Source organism: Coptis chinensis, chromosome 2, assembly GCF_015680905.1.
Source record: "Coptis chinensis isolate HL-2020 chromosome 2, ASM1568090v1, whole genome shotgun sequence".
In the NCBI taxonomy this organism is placed as follows: domain Eukaryota; kingdom Viridiplantae; phylum Streptophyta; class Magnoliopsida; order Ranunculales; family Ranunculaceae; genus Coptis; species Coptis chinensis.
In genome coordinates this window covers 92,377,016-92,396,296 of record NC_141457.1, presented here as the reverse complement: position 1 = coordinate 92,396,296, position 19,281 = coordinate 92,377,016, and the positions used below count along the sequence as shown (strand labels likewise).

Genomic DNA, 19,281 nt, shown 5'->3' with positions numbered 1-19,281 from the left:
ATTTTCTTTGTGTTACTGCTGGGTTGGGTCTTATTTGTGCTATGCTACTAATACTCGTACTTGCTCTGCTATCCAGCCAAGCCTGGTCATCATAAAATTTGAAAATGTAGGAATCCGCTTGACAACCAGGATCTTGACACTCTACACAAACTCTTCCAGGCAAATTTACTACCTTCTTTAGCCTTCATGTAGTATAGGCCAATTTCAAACCAAGTATAACAGAGTAGAAACAAGAAGTACTGGTTATATTGGTGAAAATGAGAGACCAATAGTTCTTGTTTGTTAAAATGAAAGACGTTTTCATTTCATCCTGAGCATCTTTCTGACACGCTATATATCACTCTTTCATTTATTTTTTTACATTTAAGTTAGGGAAATTGAGTAGAATATTTATCTCAAAATTAATGAAAAAGGAACGGCAAAAATGTAAATAAGAAATGAGGGAGAGACTCAGAAAGGTATCATTGCATACATATATGTTCTAGTTACATGTCAGTTACACTGGACACATGATTTACACAACAAACCTTTCTCTATACCCTTTACAGTTTCGAAAACTGGTCACTCCCCTTATATATCACTACTAAGCCTCCGCAAAACTATAACCCATATAAACAGGTATATTTGCATATAGTGATTTAAACCCATTTTCCAACACAAACGGACCCTTAACCAAAAAATACACAAAAGGACCCAAAAAAACAAAATAAATACAACAAAGCTAGTCTGCAGTGTCCTTAAAACTGAGAAACTGCAGTTTGAACTCGTCTTCTGTTAACTTTGTACTCTTCTTTTCTTGTTCTATGCAAAAAAAAAAAACAAATTCCTCCACTTGCTTCAACCTTCACTTATACCTGCGAAAAACTCAGTGCCATCAAACGCTCAATAATGGTCACAAAAACCAGATTTAATCATTTTCTCCCCTATAACTAATTCTTTACGCATAGAACATTAGCCAAGATGAGTTGCCTCACTAGGGCTTTCTGGTGGATTTCATGAGTAAGACCAATCAGGCTGGTGCAAACTGATGTTCATATTACAGGATAAAGCTTCTTGTATAATTCACAATACAATAAAACATTTAATGGTTCCTGAAGAGCTATTTTGACATTAATCATTCACAATTCACAATACGATACAGAAGAACGAAAAGAAAAAGATGAATAAGATTCCTGATTTTGACATTTACACCATAATAAAAATATTTGAGCTTTAAAATTTTCAACCCCAGAAAAGAAAAACCTGAAGCAGAGTTGTTATAGCCAAGAGGATTGGTTGATAGTCAGACAGAAACTGCATATTAGGTAAAATTTGCAATTTTTCTTCTTTTCTTTTTCCTTTAAATTGTGAATGAAGTAAAAGCAAACAAATTTTAAGGCTACCGGCTACTTCCCCTCACATCACCCTACCAGGAGATGAACAATGTTTACTTGTCATACAGACTTGGCAACCATTTATTTGTTCCGTTCAATATTTATGTGAGATACAATAAAATCTCACAAAAACTATAAAAACATATGATCTAGGTAATCCAACAAAAGATATTCTGCTAAGTAAGCAATAAATGAGACAATTTTTACTACTTTTGAAAGTGGCTCGAGACATTTTAAACACCGACAGCTTTTAGAAATGAAGGCCTAACAAAGTTACCTGATCACCAGACTCTACACCCTCTGGATGGAAGAGGATAGGCCGACACCTTTTGTCTTCATTCATCAGGCTTGAATTTTGAAAGTGGGTCACAAGGGCTGCCTTTCCCTGGATTCGAGCATAGGCCAGTGAAGCAACTTTCTCACTGTTAAACTTCTCCCACTTCTTCCCATTGAATGCCTGCATTAAGCCATCAGGAATTCAAATCCATGCTTCTACTCAAGCCCTCTCAAAGACTTAGGCTCCCATAGTATGTCACTATAAAGAAATGGCAGGATATTGTGGTTTCCAAATTTGACATAGTGGTAAAATTGATAATAGACAAGATAATGGTGATAAACGATGGTGATGATGGTCAAGGAATCAATGATACAACAATGACAATGGTGATTATAATGGTTTTCATGGGGAACAGGTATAAAAAAGGAATAGGCACTAATGATGTCTTACTGATGATGATGCAGTAAGGGGAGAGCTGCAATCATGGCGGTTTTAACCAAATAGGGTAAAATGAGGCAATAGAATCAAATCATAAAAAAACTATTGAAAAAATCAAGATAAAGAACAGAAGAAGTTAATGAACTGATCAAGGCTTCAGGGGCTCAGGGCAGTAAATGGTACCTGATAAAAAGAAATTATGTGTGAAGGAGCCACCATATTGATAAAAGCATACCCCATATTGCATTTATTCTGTAATCACAACCAAAGATTTAGAATTAGCCACAATTCAGAATTGTAAAGATTTCCATTAAGCCGAGATAATGAGAGTACCTTGAAATCAATAGGCAAGTAAAGAAAGTCATAAGTACCCCTGTTATTTTCATCAATGCACACCAACAGCATCTTTGAGGTATACCTGAAACCAAAAAAGTGATATCATCTAACAAAATTCACAGGCCCAAAATTAATACACACACACACACACAAAATAAAAATAAAAGAAAAGAAATCAACTAAAACTATTCTTACTTATTGGGGATATTCTTTATCATCAGAGTAGTACGAGTATCTTCACCACTAATTATCTTATCCAAATAAAGTTGATATTGCTTCGTGCTGTCTACAGAATTTCCATTGTTCTCAATTCGTCGACTACGCCAGCGTTCAGTTAATCGCTCACTGCTATTAGTCCCTGGTCCTGAATATGGACTACTACCAAGGAATGTAGGACCTAGCATTTGTGAGGGCGAAATCCCAAAACTGCCAGAACCATTTTCAGACACATTTCCTGGAAAAGCAAGTCCTCCATTTATAGAAGTAGGGGCACCCATATTCATCAAGAAATTCCCTTCATTGCGGCTTAAACCCATACCTCCATATGTGACTTTGTTAATGAATGATGTTTCTGGTGACGCGGGAAAATAGCTCGAGTGCCGGTCAAGGGAAACACCAGATGGGGCAGATCCAACGTGATGTTGGTCTTCAAAACCAAGGAAAGATCCACACCTAGTAGAATAAGGAACGCTTTGCCCCTGAGCATTAGATGCAAATGGATGGCTCGTAGATAGTGTTGACCAGGAAGAAGAATTACTCTGCTCTGAGTAAGGAGGTGAACTACCCCAAAGAAACTGCTGTCCAGACAACATTCCAGTACCAGATGCACGTGAAGCAGATGGACCAAAAGAAGACATGTTTACAGGAAAGACACTCAAGGTTGAGTCAGGAAAGGAGTATGAATGCTCAAAGGTTAAATTGGTATTGCCGAATAACTGGCCCACATGACTAAATCGACCTGGGTCTTTAGAAATTGGGGCCTTCTTCACAGGGTTGGACATAAGATGAGGTAGAATTGAGTCGATTGACGCTAACCCAGTCGAATGGTTGTTGGTCCTAGTAATACTAGTTCCAAAAATGGGTGAATGACTTGGAGCTTGCAAAGGATTATGCTCAAGTGAACTGCTGAAATTAACCCAGTTACCTGTCATGAATGTGGTGTTAATGTCATAAAACTATATTGATAAGTTCTATAAGCAACAGCGGAAATTCAGACCAGAATACTGAAAAACAGGTAATATGTTGAAAAAAAACTACCTGGAGGAGAATTAGCAATTGGTGAACCCACTTTATGTTGAAAGCTTCTTGTTTCATCTTGTTCCAGCTCTTGAGTCAGTTGTGGCACCAAGCTGAAAAGTGGACAAGAATCATAGTAAGCATACAGATTTATTACCGTTTCAATTCATTCTGAAGGTTTGGGATATCAAAGAAAAGAGCTAGCAATTGTATGGTCTTAGCTTTAGTAGTTTCAACTGCGATGGTGGTCAATGCCGTTGTGGTACCACACTTATTTTAATGGTGCTGATTGTAGTGGCAGAGGATGTACATAGAATAAAGGTAGAGGCCTTTTGGTGGTAAGATAATGATGGTTACAAACTAAGAAACGCAAGAAATTTTCCAGATAACGATTTCAACCATTTGTCAACTGTCAACAACTCAATAAGTTTTTGGAGCCTCGAAAATTAGAAAGAACCTGTTTGGTGATACTAGAGGGGTGTCAAAATGGCCCTCAAACCCTCAGCCCACCCGCCCCATAGGCCGAAAAAACCGTGGGCTGGGCCTACCCGGCCCTCAAGCCTTTGAGGGGAGGGTAAGGGCCTAGACTTTGAAACTTAAGCCCGGCCCTCATTAGGCCCTCAACATTTATTACATATATTTTAATAAATTTTTTTACAATATATTTCATTTTAGCATTAATATACTAAAAATCACTTAAAAAAACGTTTATCTATTAAGTTTGCCAACCTTATAATTTCATTATAATATTTTATGAAATGAATTTAACTGATATTAATTGACTAATACAACTTTAACAAGCTTTTTTAATAGTTTGAAGATTTAATTGTGAAGTGCATTCGATTTTATCATTTTTAACTAATGTTTATAAATTTATTTTGTAAATCAAATGTATAACATAGTATCCGGCCTTCATGTTTGGCCCTCAAGCCCGACCCTTCAAGCCCTCCCGAGAGGGTTGAGGGGCGGGTAAAGGCTTAGAGATTTAACCATTGGCCCGACCCAACCCGGCCCTCGAGGTAAATGAGGATAGGGCTGGCCCGGCCCTCAAAACATGAGGGCTTCATTGTTTGAGGGCCGGCCCGCCCGGCCCATTTGACACCGCTTAGTCTACTCAATGAAGTAGCATTAGGTGGCATCGGCAATGGAGAAATGAGTTCATGGCGACAGCAAGAGAATTGGGCTGTTGTAGGTAACAGCTTAGTGGTGGTAACAACTTTGTGAGGCGGGATTGGAAGATTGAGATGAAAACAAAACATGAAAGATAAGTTACATGTTCTTAATGTGCACTGAAATTAAAAACCACAATTTCCAAAGGCCTCAGAGGCATTTTCTTTCAAACATACATGACCACCCAATCATGGTTGGAGTTTCAATTCTAAGAAACATAGTCGACTCTCAATACCTATGTTTGACTGTTCCATTATGTTATCATGTCCACTAAGATAGACCACCTAAACACCTTAAAATGATTGCGAACTGTTCTTTGATAGCACATTATTTTACCTTATTTCTGAACTCTATAAAATACTAAAATACTAAGATGATGTCATACTTTAAAATTTTCAGCTTATCCTAACCATCAAAAACATGTCAAACTGGGGTGCTAAGGAGCTAGTCTCCTGAAATACAAACTTTTATGGATTCATTCCAATTTTTTACACTTCAAAGGCATAAAATATCCACAAAAACCTTGTAGTTTAAGGGATGGCTTTATGCTACCTTGACAGAAGGGTAGCTTGTTAGCATTACTCTATCAAACTAAGTTACTTATCCACATTAAGTGGAATAAAAGAGTAAATAACGAAAAGCATATACTCACTTTCGTCGTGATCCACCTGGACGACTAGGCTCAAGCTTTATCCGTTTCCCAGCTATGTCCCTCCTATTTAATGACCTAAGAGCTGTTTCTGCTGCTCTGACATCATAAAACTCAATGAACTTATGATGCCGCTTGTGTGGTGTTTCCCTTATCTGCTTTACATGCAATGGAGTAAATTGTGCAAAACTTAAAATAAAACCCCAGAAGAAGCATCAGAAGGACAACCATAATAAAACCAAAGCATCAATAAAACGAACTTTACCTCTTTCACTTCCCCATAAGCCCCAAATATATTACGAAGTTCGTCATTTGAAACAGAAGGATCCAAGTTAAATACTACAAGGGTGCCTTGGTTCACATCTTTGTCTGATGGGTTATCCTGCAATGGCGCCAGAAAAATTGTTTACTTCAAACAGCAAAGAACATGTAAATGCGGCAAAAGAAGAAACGGAATGTGAGCACAAAAGTTGAAGGGAGCTTGCATAATAAGTTTCAAAACGTATCTTCACCTTTGGAATAGAAAAATGAATGTCAAGTTTTCTCCGCCTGAGGGGTTTATTCTGTAATGCCCGCATAGCAGTTCGAGCAGCTCGGATGTCATAATAAGATATCATAACAAATCCCCTGTGCTTACATGCGGTGTAAAGAGTCCTGATGTCACCATATTGCTACAAAAAAAAAAACGAAAAAATAATAATAATTGTAATATAACAGTAATAATGAATAAATAAATAAAATAGAGCATCACAACAATAGAAACATGCATTAATTCCCCCAATATAACTCAGACTAACATTCGAAACAGGTGAACTATTTCGGATAGTGGGACAACATACTCGATTTGAAAGTTTGAAAATAACAAATACTAGAGAAGAAAATCTTATGGCATGCATTATTTCTATTTCAAATGTAACTCGAGTGTTTGTACCAACCTCATGGTAATCTCATTGATTCTGAGGGTGCACTAGACCACATTCTAGAATCGCTAATTTCCATAAAAACTGGATAACTAGCAATAAATGCCTCCTTGATGATAGTGTACAAATAAGTTGATATTTTAAAAACCTCAATATAATATGGAAGCTCTAATTTTCACCCCAAATAGGAATCAATCTCACTTCTTGCCTTTATCAACAATGATCGGTTCAGAATATGGTTGTATTAACTTTAATTTTTTGGTGTCCGAATTGGTATCATCGTTCAAGGATTCTAGATGTATGAAATGTTACCTAATGATTGAGAAAAAAGATAGAGTGTGCATCAATGCATCTATAAGATTCTGAGCAACCCAAACAAAAGAACGCGAGACTAGTTCAACAACAAGTTAGAAGTACGCTGCCGGTTGCATAAGATCATGTGGACAAAGGTGTAATAGCAATTTCAAACTTGCATGCAGAACAAGATCATTCTCAGATTTAAATACCTACGCCTACACTTTTCATTTATTACCAGTAGGTAATTCAATCAATTACACATAAAACTTAAAATACGGACCAACTTATTGGTACTCTCCTGGCATTCACACAACAAACTAGGACATTTAAATAAAATATGTCAAGAAGCCATCTTATCAGGTTTGTGAGGGTCATTGTGTGCAGCAATTTGTAGCTGCCGTAAACACCATGCAGTATGTGTTTCTGCCTCTGTTACATTGGATAAATGATAAATCAAATGGAGGAACATTATTATTGTTGTTCATCCCATAGATTAGGGATAATAACATATGCAAGGTGCTATGTCGACTTCCAGTGGACTGACTATTACGGCATTACATATGAGCGATAGTGAAGCCAAGCAGTAAAAAGGTGAGCATCCCTTAGAGCAATAGCAAACGGCCTACTTATAGCCCTATTTTTTTTGTCATCGATAAAAGATAACAGTTTTTGTCTGTCTGACTAGAGAAAGGGAACAAAGTTACCACAACTAATGAGTGAAGATACGGGACCACATGATTAGCAAATAAAACCCCAACGCACAGGAGATCCAATGACTAAAATACCTCAAAAAGAGCTCTTAGCTCAGACTCTTCAACGTTACTGTTAATGTTACGGACAAATAAGGTCCTAGAAGGATGCTCCCCCAATGGATGTTCCCCAGCAATTGCTCCAACACCATTTGGAAGTCCCTGTTCATTACTTCCATTTTCAGGACTGTCAGATTGATTTACATTTGACACACCAATATTTACGCTCTCCTGAGGATCAAAGTCCAATTCCATACCGCCTCCACTTCTGAAAACATCGTACTCTTCCATGTCCTCCAATTGACTACGCAGGTCACTTAAGTCAAAATTATCCATAATACCAGCTAAAAGTTCATCCTCGTCACCGGGTAAGAGACTCCCAATAGCATTTACACCAACATCTCCAGGAGAACTCTCATCTTCTACATCTAGTTGGAGCTTATTTAAGCCAAGTGTCGCATCATCAATGAATAGACCACCATGTTCTGAATCCGCAAAAGTCACTGCAATTTCACAAAACTAAGATTAAAACCCTTTTAAAGGTGTTATTCCACATATTCTTCAAGGAGATTTTGCGCGTACACTTTTGATGTTGAAGGACAGGTAACGAGGTTGAAAACAAACTAATGTCAGCTGAGTTATTATATACATCAGATCTTGATGGAATTCTCCATCCTCGACTTCCCGCCTCTTGTTGTGTATTCATTAATGGAAACTCAGTAGAACCTGAAACAGATAATAAGATGTTTCTTTAAAAACAGAAGTCTTTAAATGCCTGAGACTGAAAGAACAAAACACTACTATCAACATACAAAACATGACAGATACAAACCAATTGCTTTATTTAAGTCTTTTTGTATTCTCGTAAGAATTAAGTTTCCACAATCCTAAATGAATACACATTTTCATCCAATAAAATTTTCCACTGAACCAAAAAGTCCCTAAGAATCAAAACAGTTTGCATGCAACAAGGAAAAAATCAAACTTTTTGCAACCACGTTTCACATTTCACTTCTACATGCAACAAAAACTGTAAAACTAAAAACCCCTCTACTCAAAATATTCCTAAACTTAACAAATAATAAAAACTATTTAAGAAAATGGAGGGAAAGAAGAGTTTACTTACTATTCAAGCAAAACAAGGAAGCCCAGAGTCAGGGAAGTTGTAATTCAGTTGAAAAAAAAAACAAAAACAGTTGAAGAAAGTGCAGGCCCATTACTCAATTTACTAAAAAGATTGAAACTTTTTCGGTTTCTGATTTGTTTAACTACTCTTACTTCCTTCCCTGTACTTGAGAAAGTGAATTTTTTTGATATTCTTCAAGGTTGGAAAAGAGAAGTGAGAAGTCCCAGGAACAATGTTTTTTCTGGTTTGAGCAAATTTTGATTCTATTTGAATCTTTATTTGGTGCCTTTTGACACGTCCTCGCTTTACTTGACAAATATGCGATTGTTTTTTGTGAAAAATTAATGACACGTGTTCCGTGCTTCTTGCTCTAATAAAGTAACCAAAACCAAAACACCATGCTTATGCTTCTAGTATCCACTGGGACTCTGGGAGGATCTATATAAACCCACCATATTTATAAATTAGCATACTGCATTGCAGTGGGGCATGAGCGTAGTATATCATTAATTTGGCTCTGATTTTCTATATATATTTTATTTATTTACTTATTTCCACGACTTGATTAAATTTATGATAAATTAAGAAAAATAAATTATATCATTGTCTAGTTTATTCAAGTATAACAATATTGATTGAATATTTTTGCTACGGTAATTTTATTGCGTACTTGAAACTAGGGGTAATAAAATAAAAATAAAATGATGGGATGGCGGGTTAGGGGATACAAATCAATGGTCCCACATTTTGAATGTCATGTCTTAAAATCACCCCGCCCGTTAGGTATTTTTTGGTTTTGGGCGGGTCATCTGGGTCGAGTGGAAATTATCATTTTAACCCAATTTCACTAAAAAAAAAACTTTAATCTATAATTCTGCAAGTAATATATTTCCAATTCACAACATAGAGAAAAAATGGAATCAATCAATAAAAAATAAACAAAAATAACAAAACTTGAATTTGAATCCAAAACCATATTTGTAAATTTGAAACTTATTTATCGTGATTTACCATTTGTAAATTGATTATTTTCCATAGCATGATAAAATGAAGATGGGAGCGAGGATCTATGGTACAAAACAATAAAATATAAACTAAAATAATTCAAAATGAATACAAGGATGAATGATTTATCTCCTCCAAAATTCAAAAGTTGAATTTGAATTTCTAATATTTTCCCAATATTCAAACTTGAATATGTGAAATTGATATTGAACTCATAAGTTTGTATTCATATCTCTCAAATTTCTACAAAAGTTAAAAGAAATTATAAACAAAATACAAAAATTTTAGAGTTAGAGTCTTGAAATTGTACGGGTCAACAGGGTTGGGTCAACGGCTTTTGACACGGTGCGGGGGGCTTGATTCGGTCGGGGTTTGAACATAGAACCTACACCCATAGCCCGACCGCATAAAAACGGTGGCGGGGCGGGGCGGGTCTATTTTCGGGTCGGTGCGGGTTTGGGTGGCGGGTGAAGACCGGGTACCCTACCGGATGATGGGTCAACGGTTTTTTTTTACACTCCTACTTGAAACCAACAGTCATGTATTAACATGTGTAATGCTTTAGCACGTACACAGAATTATCTATCAATAATTACATGTGCGATAAATGTGAAGACGTAGACCATTATCCCAACAATGAAATAAACTAGTATTTGCGGAAATTTCCCCTGCTAAGTAGTCCTGCCTTACAATGAATACCCCTATAGAGCCCTTTTATGTTTGGAGCTAAGTCACATAATATCCTATCAACATGCATTTAATTTTAAAATAATATTACATTCTCCAAATGGATAAGAATGAAATTTTAGGCAAAATCTTCTCTATATTTTCAACATTAAATCACAGAACCTATCATTCCAAAGAAACATGTTTTTGTCATTCGTTATTTGAAGAACTAAAAATATATATATACAACATCATCAGAAAACAAAAGTAACATTTTGAAGGTTTTAAAACACTATACATATAAGAAGTAACACAGTTATTTACTTTAGAAGCAAATATTACATTTTCAACGTAGAAAAATCACAACACATATTTTACGAATGAAAATTTCGACAGAATCTCCTTTGTATTTTCAATATTAAATCATAAAAAACCTGTCATATCTAGAAATCGTTAAACCTGTCATATGACCAGAAGAACAGAAATAACAACATCGAACCAAAATAACAACATCCCAAAGGTTCTAAAATACTATACATATAACAAGTTGCACAGTTATTTACTTTACAAACTGCTCAACTCAACTCAAAAGACACATAAAGGAGGGTTAACAAAAGTCCAAACAACTATAATATAAAAGGTAGTAGATGAAGTGACAAAATCCTTCTGCAGCAACCATCAAAAAATGTCCTCCTATATATTACTTGTGGAAGAACCTACATAAATCCAAACAACAAAATTAAGCATGATAACGACATTAGATATTCATTTATGAGAAATATAAAACATCTTGATGAAGTGAATTTGCAAACAATATAAATATAAATAAAGATAGAAAGATGAATACTACATACCGAGATAAAAATAATAAATTAACATTTCAAAGGTCAGATTTTTCGATAACATCAAATGGTTGAAGCAGACAAGTGCAACAAACGATTCTCCTCTTGCAATCGGCCTCTAAGGCCAACACATTTTCAATCTTTTTTGAAGTCTCTCCAAAGAGAACATAGGGCTAAATGCTATATCACACAACTTTTCTTAATGCGAGACAAAGCAACAAAAAAGTCAAACCGAGGCTTTCCCTTTCTCCAATATCTACCCAGCCCGATCAAGAGTGAGGCCTTGACTCTTGTGGAATTGTTATCACCAACATAGTACAAGGGGAACCTGAATGCGCTACCGGGCATGAAGCATTACCGACTTCAATTTGATGTCCGTGGAGTAATAGGTATTGTATTAGAATCGACGGAACCTAGCACCACGATAGTGGTCGAAGTCAACCATAACGACAAGAGGTATATCTTACGGTGATTTGCAGCCATTTCCGTAAACAATATCTACAATAAAGGCCCATTGCACCATTAACGATCCATTTGTGGTGGCAATGTTTGAACGAAGCATAACACGTGCACCAAGTGATAGACACAGAACTTTCTCCAAGCCTTTTGCATCATCTGACGAAGCCTTGGTAGCGGTCTCACAATTATTTAGTGATACAATTCGAGCAACTGGTTTACCAAGCTCTAGCAGTCGGGTGAGATTGTAATCATGTGCAGGCTGTTTGGTAGGAAAAAGACGCAAAGCATCTTTGAAGGTGTTAACCTCATCCATATTAAGCGAGGAAATATCCCGAGTTAGAAATAATTGCCAATCACTGACGGTTGAAGTTCCATTATTGAGTCTGAACAGTGTTTCTCGGAATGATGCTTGATCATCCCCTGCTTGTCGAAATATATGTGATAACCGAACACATTTATTGAAACTAGAATATACAATTCCGCCATGTTGTTTTTGAATAGACCCACCTTGGACATATAATGCACTGTCACATACAGGAGGTAATTGACGCATATCACCAACGAGAATAATAGATACATCACCAAATGGCTCGTTCTTTGAGAAAATATCTCGACAACGCCGGTCAATATTTGCAAGCATACTTCTTCCAACCATGTTGTACTCATCGATAATGATAAGTTTGGTGTCTTTAAAGTCTTCTTGCATACGTCGACATTGATCACCTTCAATCTTTTTGAAAGTTTCTTTCACACCTTTATGTTCCACAGTGAAAGAGAGTCCATGATGGATGGTTGCACCTCCAATATTAAAAGCGGCAACTCCAGTAGGAGCCATGACACATACTGCTTTGTTTGTTCCGAAAATTGCAGTAACTGAATACACAATTGCATTTATGAGTGTGGACTTGCCTGTGCCTGCTCCCCCACAAACAATGAACCGAATACATGCTCCAGCTTGTAGTGCTCTAACAACCATATCATGAGCCAGTCTTTGTTCATTAGATAAATCATGATCTGGTACAACGGTTTGAGGTTCATGATTTAGTTCATTGCCACCACGCAGAGCATGAACAAATTTTCTATCAATTTCTATATTTGGATATCGATGTAAACCTTCAACCCAATTGTGTGAAATGTTGAAGTCTCTCCTTCCTAATTCCACAGTTTCCCCAAGGACAAACATGGGCCCCATTGATGCTGCCATCATCCACTCATCCCTAAGTAAGTCTTCAGTACCAAGCTCTACCTCAATACCATCTTCAAGCTCTTCATCTATCGGTTCTGGAAGAATAATCCTATGAGTGATTTCGAAACCCAAGTCATAGTATCTTTCAGACCACAAGGTAAAATCTCCCTGAGCTTCTTCGAGAGTTCGATAATGGTGATGAATTAAGACTTGTCGACGACAAAATGATTCCCATTTTTCAGTGTTTGGTAGGATGTCACCGTCTAGCTCGGGGAACTAAGCGACGCATGCGCCCACTCTAGAAGTGTGCCAAACCTGCTGCTTGAAGTAATGTCTCTTTGCCATATTCAGGAGGGAAGTATTTTCATAGCAAGAAGGTCATTGCAGATATCTTCCTACAAAGGTTGGATCTGTTCCAACAATTTCATCATCATCGGCCACTCTTCGACGGCGTACAATTGATGCTACCATGCTCTTTTCACTAACATTTAAGAGTACAAACTTTCTGGATGATCGGGTTAATGGGTACCCCATTAGCAAGTGACATACTTCCTGGGCAGAAATATCTCTTTCAGAGACACTTTTCATAAGTAGCCACTTGAAAACAGATCTTGCATTTTGACAGGGTCGATGAAAATCTTCAACAATATCTTGAAAAGTATCTCTGAAACTTTTTGAAGCTGGTTCAGATTTAGCGGCGTATTTAGCAATGTAATTGACAACAGATTGCACTGAAAGGACAGGAGACCAATCAATGTTTGCACGCCAAGTCTGCAAAATCTTTCGATTGTGGGAACACACTAGTTCATCATTCCGGCAGCCGAGGAAACAATACATGTTACTGTTGGGAGGCTCTTCTACAATCTTCGACTGACCAATTACATCAAATGGGTATCTAAAGCGACATACCATTTGTTTGGTTGTTTTGTGTAAGCGCAAACAATGACTCCCACATATAGAGTGTCGCATGACCCAATTGACCAACGAAACATAGTCATCTTCATCTGTATCAAGTTGTAAATCGAGTGGCAAAGTGCGTGCACAAGGATGGTCTTGCAGATTTCTAGACATGCTGGGGTCTGGGTTCACAGTGCAAACAAGTCTATCAAAATATTCAATGACATTAGATCTATCGATAGCACTTGTAGCAATCTTAGTAACATCTGGAGCATCTGCTAGCCAAAGAAATCCATGAACATGACCACTACCACGATTTTGCCACTCAAACCGGTACCAATGATCAACCACAGAGAACTCAGCTTGTAAGTAATCCCGAAAGAAGAATTCCACTCTTGCTTGGAAGAACCAAGCGACAACATTTGGGTTATCATTAATTAATTTTGTGCGTCCCCTTCTTTTATCTAAAGGAGACATCCTTTCAAGATCATTAGAAGGATCTAAAATACAAAACAGTTCTGGCCATTGCATGTCAGCAGCGCTGAGTGTGAAGAAAATGGTTGGTGCACCTAACTGTTTAACTATGGCAGTCAACTCTTTCAATCTTGTATACCAATAAGACCGGTACCAATGAATGTTGTTAGCAAAGTAAGAGACACGATTAGCTAATTGCTTGTCCCCCGGACGAAACCATATTTCAATTTCCTCAATTGACAACTCAAAGATCCCCCGGATTCTTCCTCACAAAAAAACATCGCCTAAAGCGCCACCTTGAAAGAGAGTTCCAAGCAAAGTAGTGGAACCTCGTATCTCTAGCAAAACGCCCATCATGATATTTCATCAAAAACTGGAAGTATGACAATGGATTGACTTTCCGCTGGCGAGCTTGACGTAGATCAGCATCACCGTAAGGAAACAAAGTTGGAAATGTCATAGCAATATACCCTGTGATTGAAAACTCATCAATGATGTGAGTTGTTAAAGGCATATGAACATTAATTTGATCTACACTTGGTACCATAAATGCCCTCTGGAGACGTGCTTGTTGATTGGGTTTCGCAAGAATAGAAATAGTTCCAACAAAGATGAAACTCATCAATGTGCAAATCCACGGTTATGCAAGTGAGGTGGCCCGTCATCGCGTCATCGGCTTCCCTAGGGTCGTTGATATCTTTGTCGGGACATATGTGGTAGGTCATCAGGTTGTCCATCAACAGGTAGTCCTTCGATAGTTCCATCGTCAATAATTATATCATTATAGTACCGATGATAAGTTTTCAACCAAACCAAGCACAAAATTCTGCCGAACGGAATTCCTTACTTGCATGTGGCCCCCCTCTATTAACAACAAGAATTGCAGACAAATCAGCGGGTTTGAATGGAAGAACAGTGGCAATTAGATTGACATATATCTTGGGAAAAATTGATCACATTACCACTGTACTTGTATTGTTGACCCCTAACACGATACACAGACATCATGGGGTGCACCCTGGCAATGAGAATTCTTTCTAAATCAGACAAATGAGACAGTTCCAGAGGTACAATGCTCGGATCCATTGAATTGTTAACACTGAACATGCCAGCGTCAGTGTTGGCCCGGTTATCCAACTTGCAAGAGGTACAAATACCTGCATCAATTATTGTTATAAGCGAGGTTAACATATTCCTATAAAATATACAAAGAAAAGCAAATACCTGCAGAAATCCTTAGATCGGGAAATTTTCTTTTGCATAGAGGACAACTGACCCATGAAATATCATTGCATGATTTTCTAAATACTTGTGCGTTGGAGAGTGGTATGTAGTCGTCTATAGTAGGTGGCAGATCAGGGTTTTCACGGATATTGTCTTCACACACCATCAGTTGAACACCAGGAAGTCTTTGATGAACAACGTTTTGTGAAATAACTCTTTGACGAGCAATAACAACTCTTTGACGGGCAATTATTTGACGTGCAACTCTTCGCCCAACAACTCTACTACGAAACGCATTAAGGGCGTTTTGAACAACCCTTTCAACAGGGTTTTGCCTTACAAATGTTGATCTTCTTCGAGTTTGTCTCGAATTTCGTACTCCGTCCATGTGCAATGCACGCGGCGAAAGCTTTTGGCGGTGTCTAGGGTACGATGAGCATCTCGGTGCTTGGAGGTTTCGCCAATCGTTGCAACTTTTCTTCTAGCACTATTAATTGACTGGGTCGATGCATGCTGCTCACTTGTCTGTTTTGCACGGGCTCTTTTCTTTTTTGCAGTATTTTTAGCCCTTTTTTGCTCCACCCGTTGCCTTGTGTGGGAAATGCTGTTATGATTAGAACCCAACTTCTTTGCAAAGAATTATGTCTAGAAGGTTCAGCATGAAACGGTGTCAGGCAAATATTATCAACTGGGCCTGCAACCCTTGGATTACGGAGCCACTGAATGAGGGGACAATTGTCTGCTAAATCAAAATTAGATACACTATCTAGTTGCAAAGATTTATCTGCTTGACTTCCAACACTGTCATACCTCTTGAAGTCTCTGTTGGATCTGGTAGATTGTCAACCCTTTGCATATGGGGTAGATTTTCTGGTAAATCAGATATAGTCTCCCTTGGCAAAGAATTTTGCGTAGGATTTCCAACCATACGAACCCATTCCATGAGCGGACAATTTTCATCTAGATCATCGACCCTCTCCCTTGCTGAAGAGATTTCTGCATAATTTCTAACCAAGTGATTACTTATAGAGGATTCTGGCTGATCAGGTATCCTATGAATATGCATTGAACTCTCAGGTTGAGATGCCACTGCCGTCATAATCCGAGAAGAAGTACGTCTGGAACGAATTGTACGTCTTCGAGTAGTTGGATATACAATTTCTGGTAGGCAATCTAATCTCCCGATGCATGTTGAAAGTTGGGCGAAAGAGTTACGGGGCCGATGATTATGAAGACGCGGCCGAGTAGTAGTTGGTAGGGGAGTATGTCGATTCCGACGACTATAAAATCTACCAAAGAACTTATCAATTTGGTGCAGTGTTACTGAAAAACCTTCATCAGCTACATCCATTGTGTATTATTAAAACACTGAGAGTGGAAAAGGAGGGATGAGAGGGAAGCCTTCTTATGTCGTGTCAATTGAAATCCCTACATGGGCATTAAATAGTTGAAAGTTTTGCTTAGGAATTATGTTTCTTTTCTCTAACGAGAAGTTAAGGCAGGAAAAGTTGAGTAAACGGATAAAAACTATAAAGTCGAACTACTTCAAACTTATTATTTCAACTGTGGTTGTCATAAATGTGAAAAACTTGCAATATATATGAAACATAAATATGACCACTTACTTTGTTATATCTAAATGAAATAATGAAATTTGGACCATTATTACCCGCCTATTAAATGCACCCAAAGTAACTAATGTATTAGGATATATTTAGAATATTAAGCGCAAGAGAAATGCATGAATATTCATGAGGAATGCATGACTTATATAAGACCGTCTCCACCAATTGCATTACCATGTAAATAGTAGTTTCAAAATGAAAACAAATTAAAACAAGAGTAAAGCAAATGCGAATGAATACATACCAATTTCTTTGACAAAAATATCTCCAAGAAACAGAAAGACTTAGAACAAAAAAAAACCCAAAAGAACTGAGCCTGCAAGGACAAAACAAATAGTGGTTAGCTTTGGAAATATATTGTAATGAAAACGGGTAGTTAGAGGCCAAGAAAATATTTGTTGCAGGAATAGGAATACCACAAATCTGAATGAAAACATACCGCTTCCTTTTAAAAATAAATCCACAATAACAGAAAGACCTAGAGCCAAAAAACTGCAGCTGTAAAGACAGAAGAAAATGGTTAGCTCCATGAATATAGATATTTAATCAAGTAAATCTATATAACGATTAGGTTGCTTTTATTTGTTGAATTGTTTGAAAATGATAGAATAAAGTTGTATCTTAATTCTTGTTATTCATTTTGGATAATATTTCTAACAAATTTAAAGTAAAAATACATTTCCAAATTTAAAATTGGACTTACATGCAGTTGACATAAACAAACAAAAATTCTGAATCATGATTTAAACATATAGAGATTTGGTTTATGCATCTAATAAGGCTTGGTTCCACATCTTCAAACCTCCCCAGAAGTGTAAACGCTAATGGATCTTTAGTTGGTGATGTGGTTGGGGCTTTCGACACCGACACCAGTGGTGTAACCCACTAGCCGTAAGCCTACTTGCATCCCTTCTATTGGGTTATTGGGACATGACATGGTAGAACATGCATGAATGATATATATAAAGAAATATACATGGAAAATAGCGCAAAGAAAGTACACATAATAAATGTGTCGTTATAGGACAGAAGCATAAAACTATTCATATTTGGCAAGAGTAAAGGGTAATACCAAATACGCCAAATATTGCACATGGAGATGATAATCTGAATGGAAGCCATATCTGGGGAAGGGGGAGTTAGCTCTCACGCTTGAAGACATTGTAGGCATGAATATAAAACATGGAGAGGTAATGTTGCATAGGAAAATTATTCAAAACTAAGAAACTGCAAAAGAGAATAAAAGGAAAAAAATAATACATTTTAAAAATAATTCTAAGAACATCTCATCTAAGAAAACTACATTATACGTTAAGAAATTTTCAAAGTATAGCATGCCTAAAAAGTTGACTGGAGGAACTAAGGCAAACTAATGTCTTTTCCCAAAACAATGTGAAAATAACAAAATTACACTGGACATCAGCACCATCCATAGCTATACACAAGGAGATTATACTCGGGACCGTGACTCAATTGTTGTCATGAATACAACCTCCCAGCAGCAAAATCACCTTATGAAATAGCACATCTAATCATATGAAAATTTACCTTAAATAATTGCCAAGTATTTTATGGTGCTCACTCCACTTGAGAAAGAGCAACTCCAGTTTTTTTTCTTCTACCTTGGCAGCTACCCCCGAGGTCGGAGAGTCTGCAGTAAACATAAGAGGAATTAGGCTATCTTTGGAGATCAAACTGCTAGGTAAATTATTTGGAAGGTCTGTTTCCTTTATTTCAGCCATAGTACAAAAGTAAAGAAGTCAAGAGGTATATCTTGGTAAAAAGTCCCCAATCAAGTTTCATAAATAAGCAAAGAAGGAAGTACACACCAAATCCCTCCACCGATTTTCTGAAATTTTTTCACGCTCTTGTTGACTCAACTTGTCGCTTTCTTCTCGCGCCCTTTGTTCAGCCTACATAGAAAGTTTGATATTTTGATTACTACATGAAAAAACCATGCTTTCATATATGAGATTTATAAGCATATTCAAGAAATTCTGCATTAAGGATTCAACATGATACAATACTGATAAATCCCTGGATTGTTTTGAAAAGTTTAAGGGCCAGTTATTCAAGATATTAATACCATTTTGAAAACAGAAATGTTTTGGTACAGGTTGGGACACGTCCAAGCTAGGAAGTCAAATCTAATAAGCAATGGCAAATCATTACAATTTCTCCTCTACAAAAAGAACCACCTCGAAATGAAATGAACCTTTAGGCAGCAGTGCAGCACAGCCGGCACAATGACTCTCATCGTCCAAGTATGATGTGATTTTAAAACATGCTAAAAACTGAGCTGCAAAAATAAGAAAAACAAGATTAAAGGAAA

At 37.2% G+C, this 19,281-nt stretch overlaps 1 protein-coding gene and 1 long non-coding RNA gene across 3 annotated transcripts; both read right to left on the bottom strand.

The window, feature by feature from the left end:
• Positions 1 to 447: 447 nt before the first annotated feature.
• On the bottom strand, positions 448 to 8,862 carry LOC147518985 (protein MEI2-like 2). Of its 2 annotated transcripts, XM_086590654.1 has the most exons (13): positions 8,572 to 8,819; positions 8,028 to 8,171; positions 7,482 to 7,948; positions 5,992 to 6,150; positions 5,745 to 5,861; positions 5,483 to 5,634; positions 3,682 to 3,773; positions 2,963 to 3,568; positions 2,620 to 2,878; positions 2,422 to 2,506; positions 2,272 to 2,340; positions 1,651 to 1,830; positions 448 to 854 (listed from the first exon to the last, which is right to left on the bottom strand). In XM_086590654.1, exons 2-13 carry the CDS (start codon positions 8,149 to 8,151, stop codon positions 849 to 851), a joined length of 2,316 nt encoding a protein of 771 aa, XP_086446780.1. In that variant the 5' UTR covers positions 8,152 to 8,171; positions 8,572 to 8,819; the 3' UTR covers positions 448 to 848. The 2 variants fall into 2 exon arrangements, with proteins under 2 accessions (XP_086446780.1, XP_086446779.1); XM_086590653.1 differs by having other exon boundaries at positions 2,620 to 3,568; positions 8,572 to 8,862.
• Positions 8,863 to 10,846: 1,984 nt separating this feature from the next.
• LOC147518984 (uncharacterized) lies at positions 10,847 to 18,963 on the bottom strand. The gene is made up of 5 exons (XR_015214171.1): positions 18,779 to 18,963; positions 18,498 to 18,600; positions 17,389 to 17,447; positions 17,194 to 17,265; positions 10,847 to 10,958 (listed from the first exon to the last, which is right to left on the bottom strand). It is a non-coding gene; the product is annotated as an uncharacterized LOC147518984 (long non-coding RNA).
• Between the last annotated feature and the right edge of the window lie 318 nt (positions 18,964 to 19,281).

Bases quoted from the DNA above. Each gene is read 5' to 3' on its own strand.
- LOC147518985 (XM_086590653.1), bottom strand. From the start codon at position 8,151: ATGAATACACAACAAGAGGCGGGAAGTCGAGGATGGAGAATTCCATCA. The intron at 6,151-7,481 runs GTATTTTAGTCA...TTTTTTTTGTAG, and splicing joins AGCTAAGAGCTCTTTTTGAG to CAATATGGTGACATCAGGAC. The intron at 2,341-2,421 runs GTACTCTCATTA...TTGTGATTACAG, and splicing joins ACTTGCCTATTGATTTCAAG to AATAAATGCAATATGGGGTA.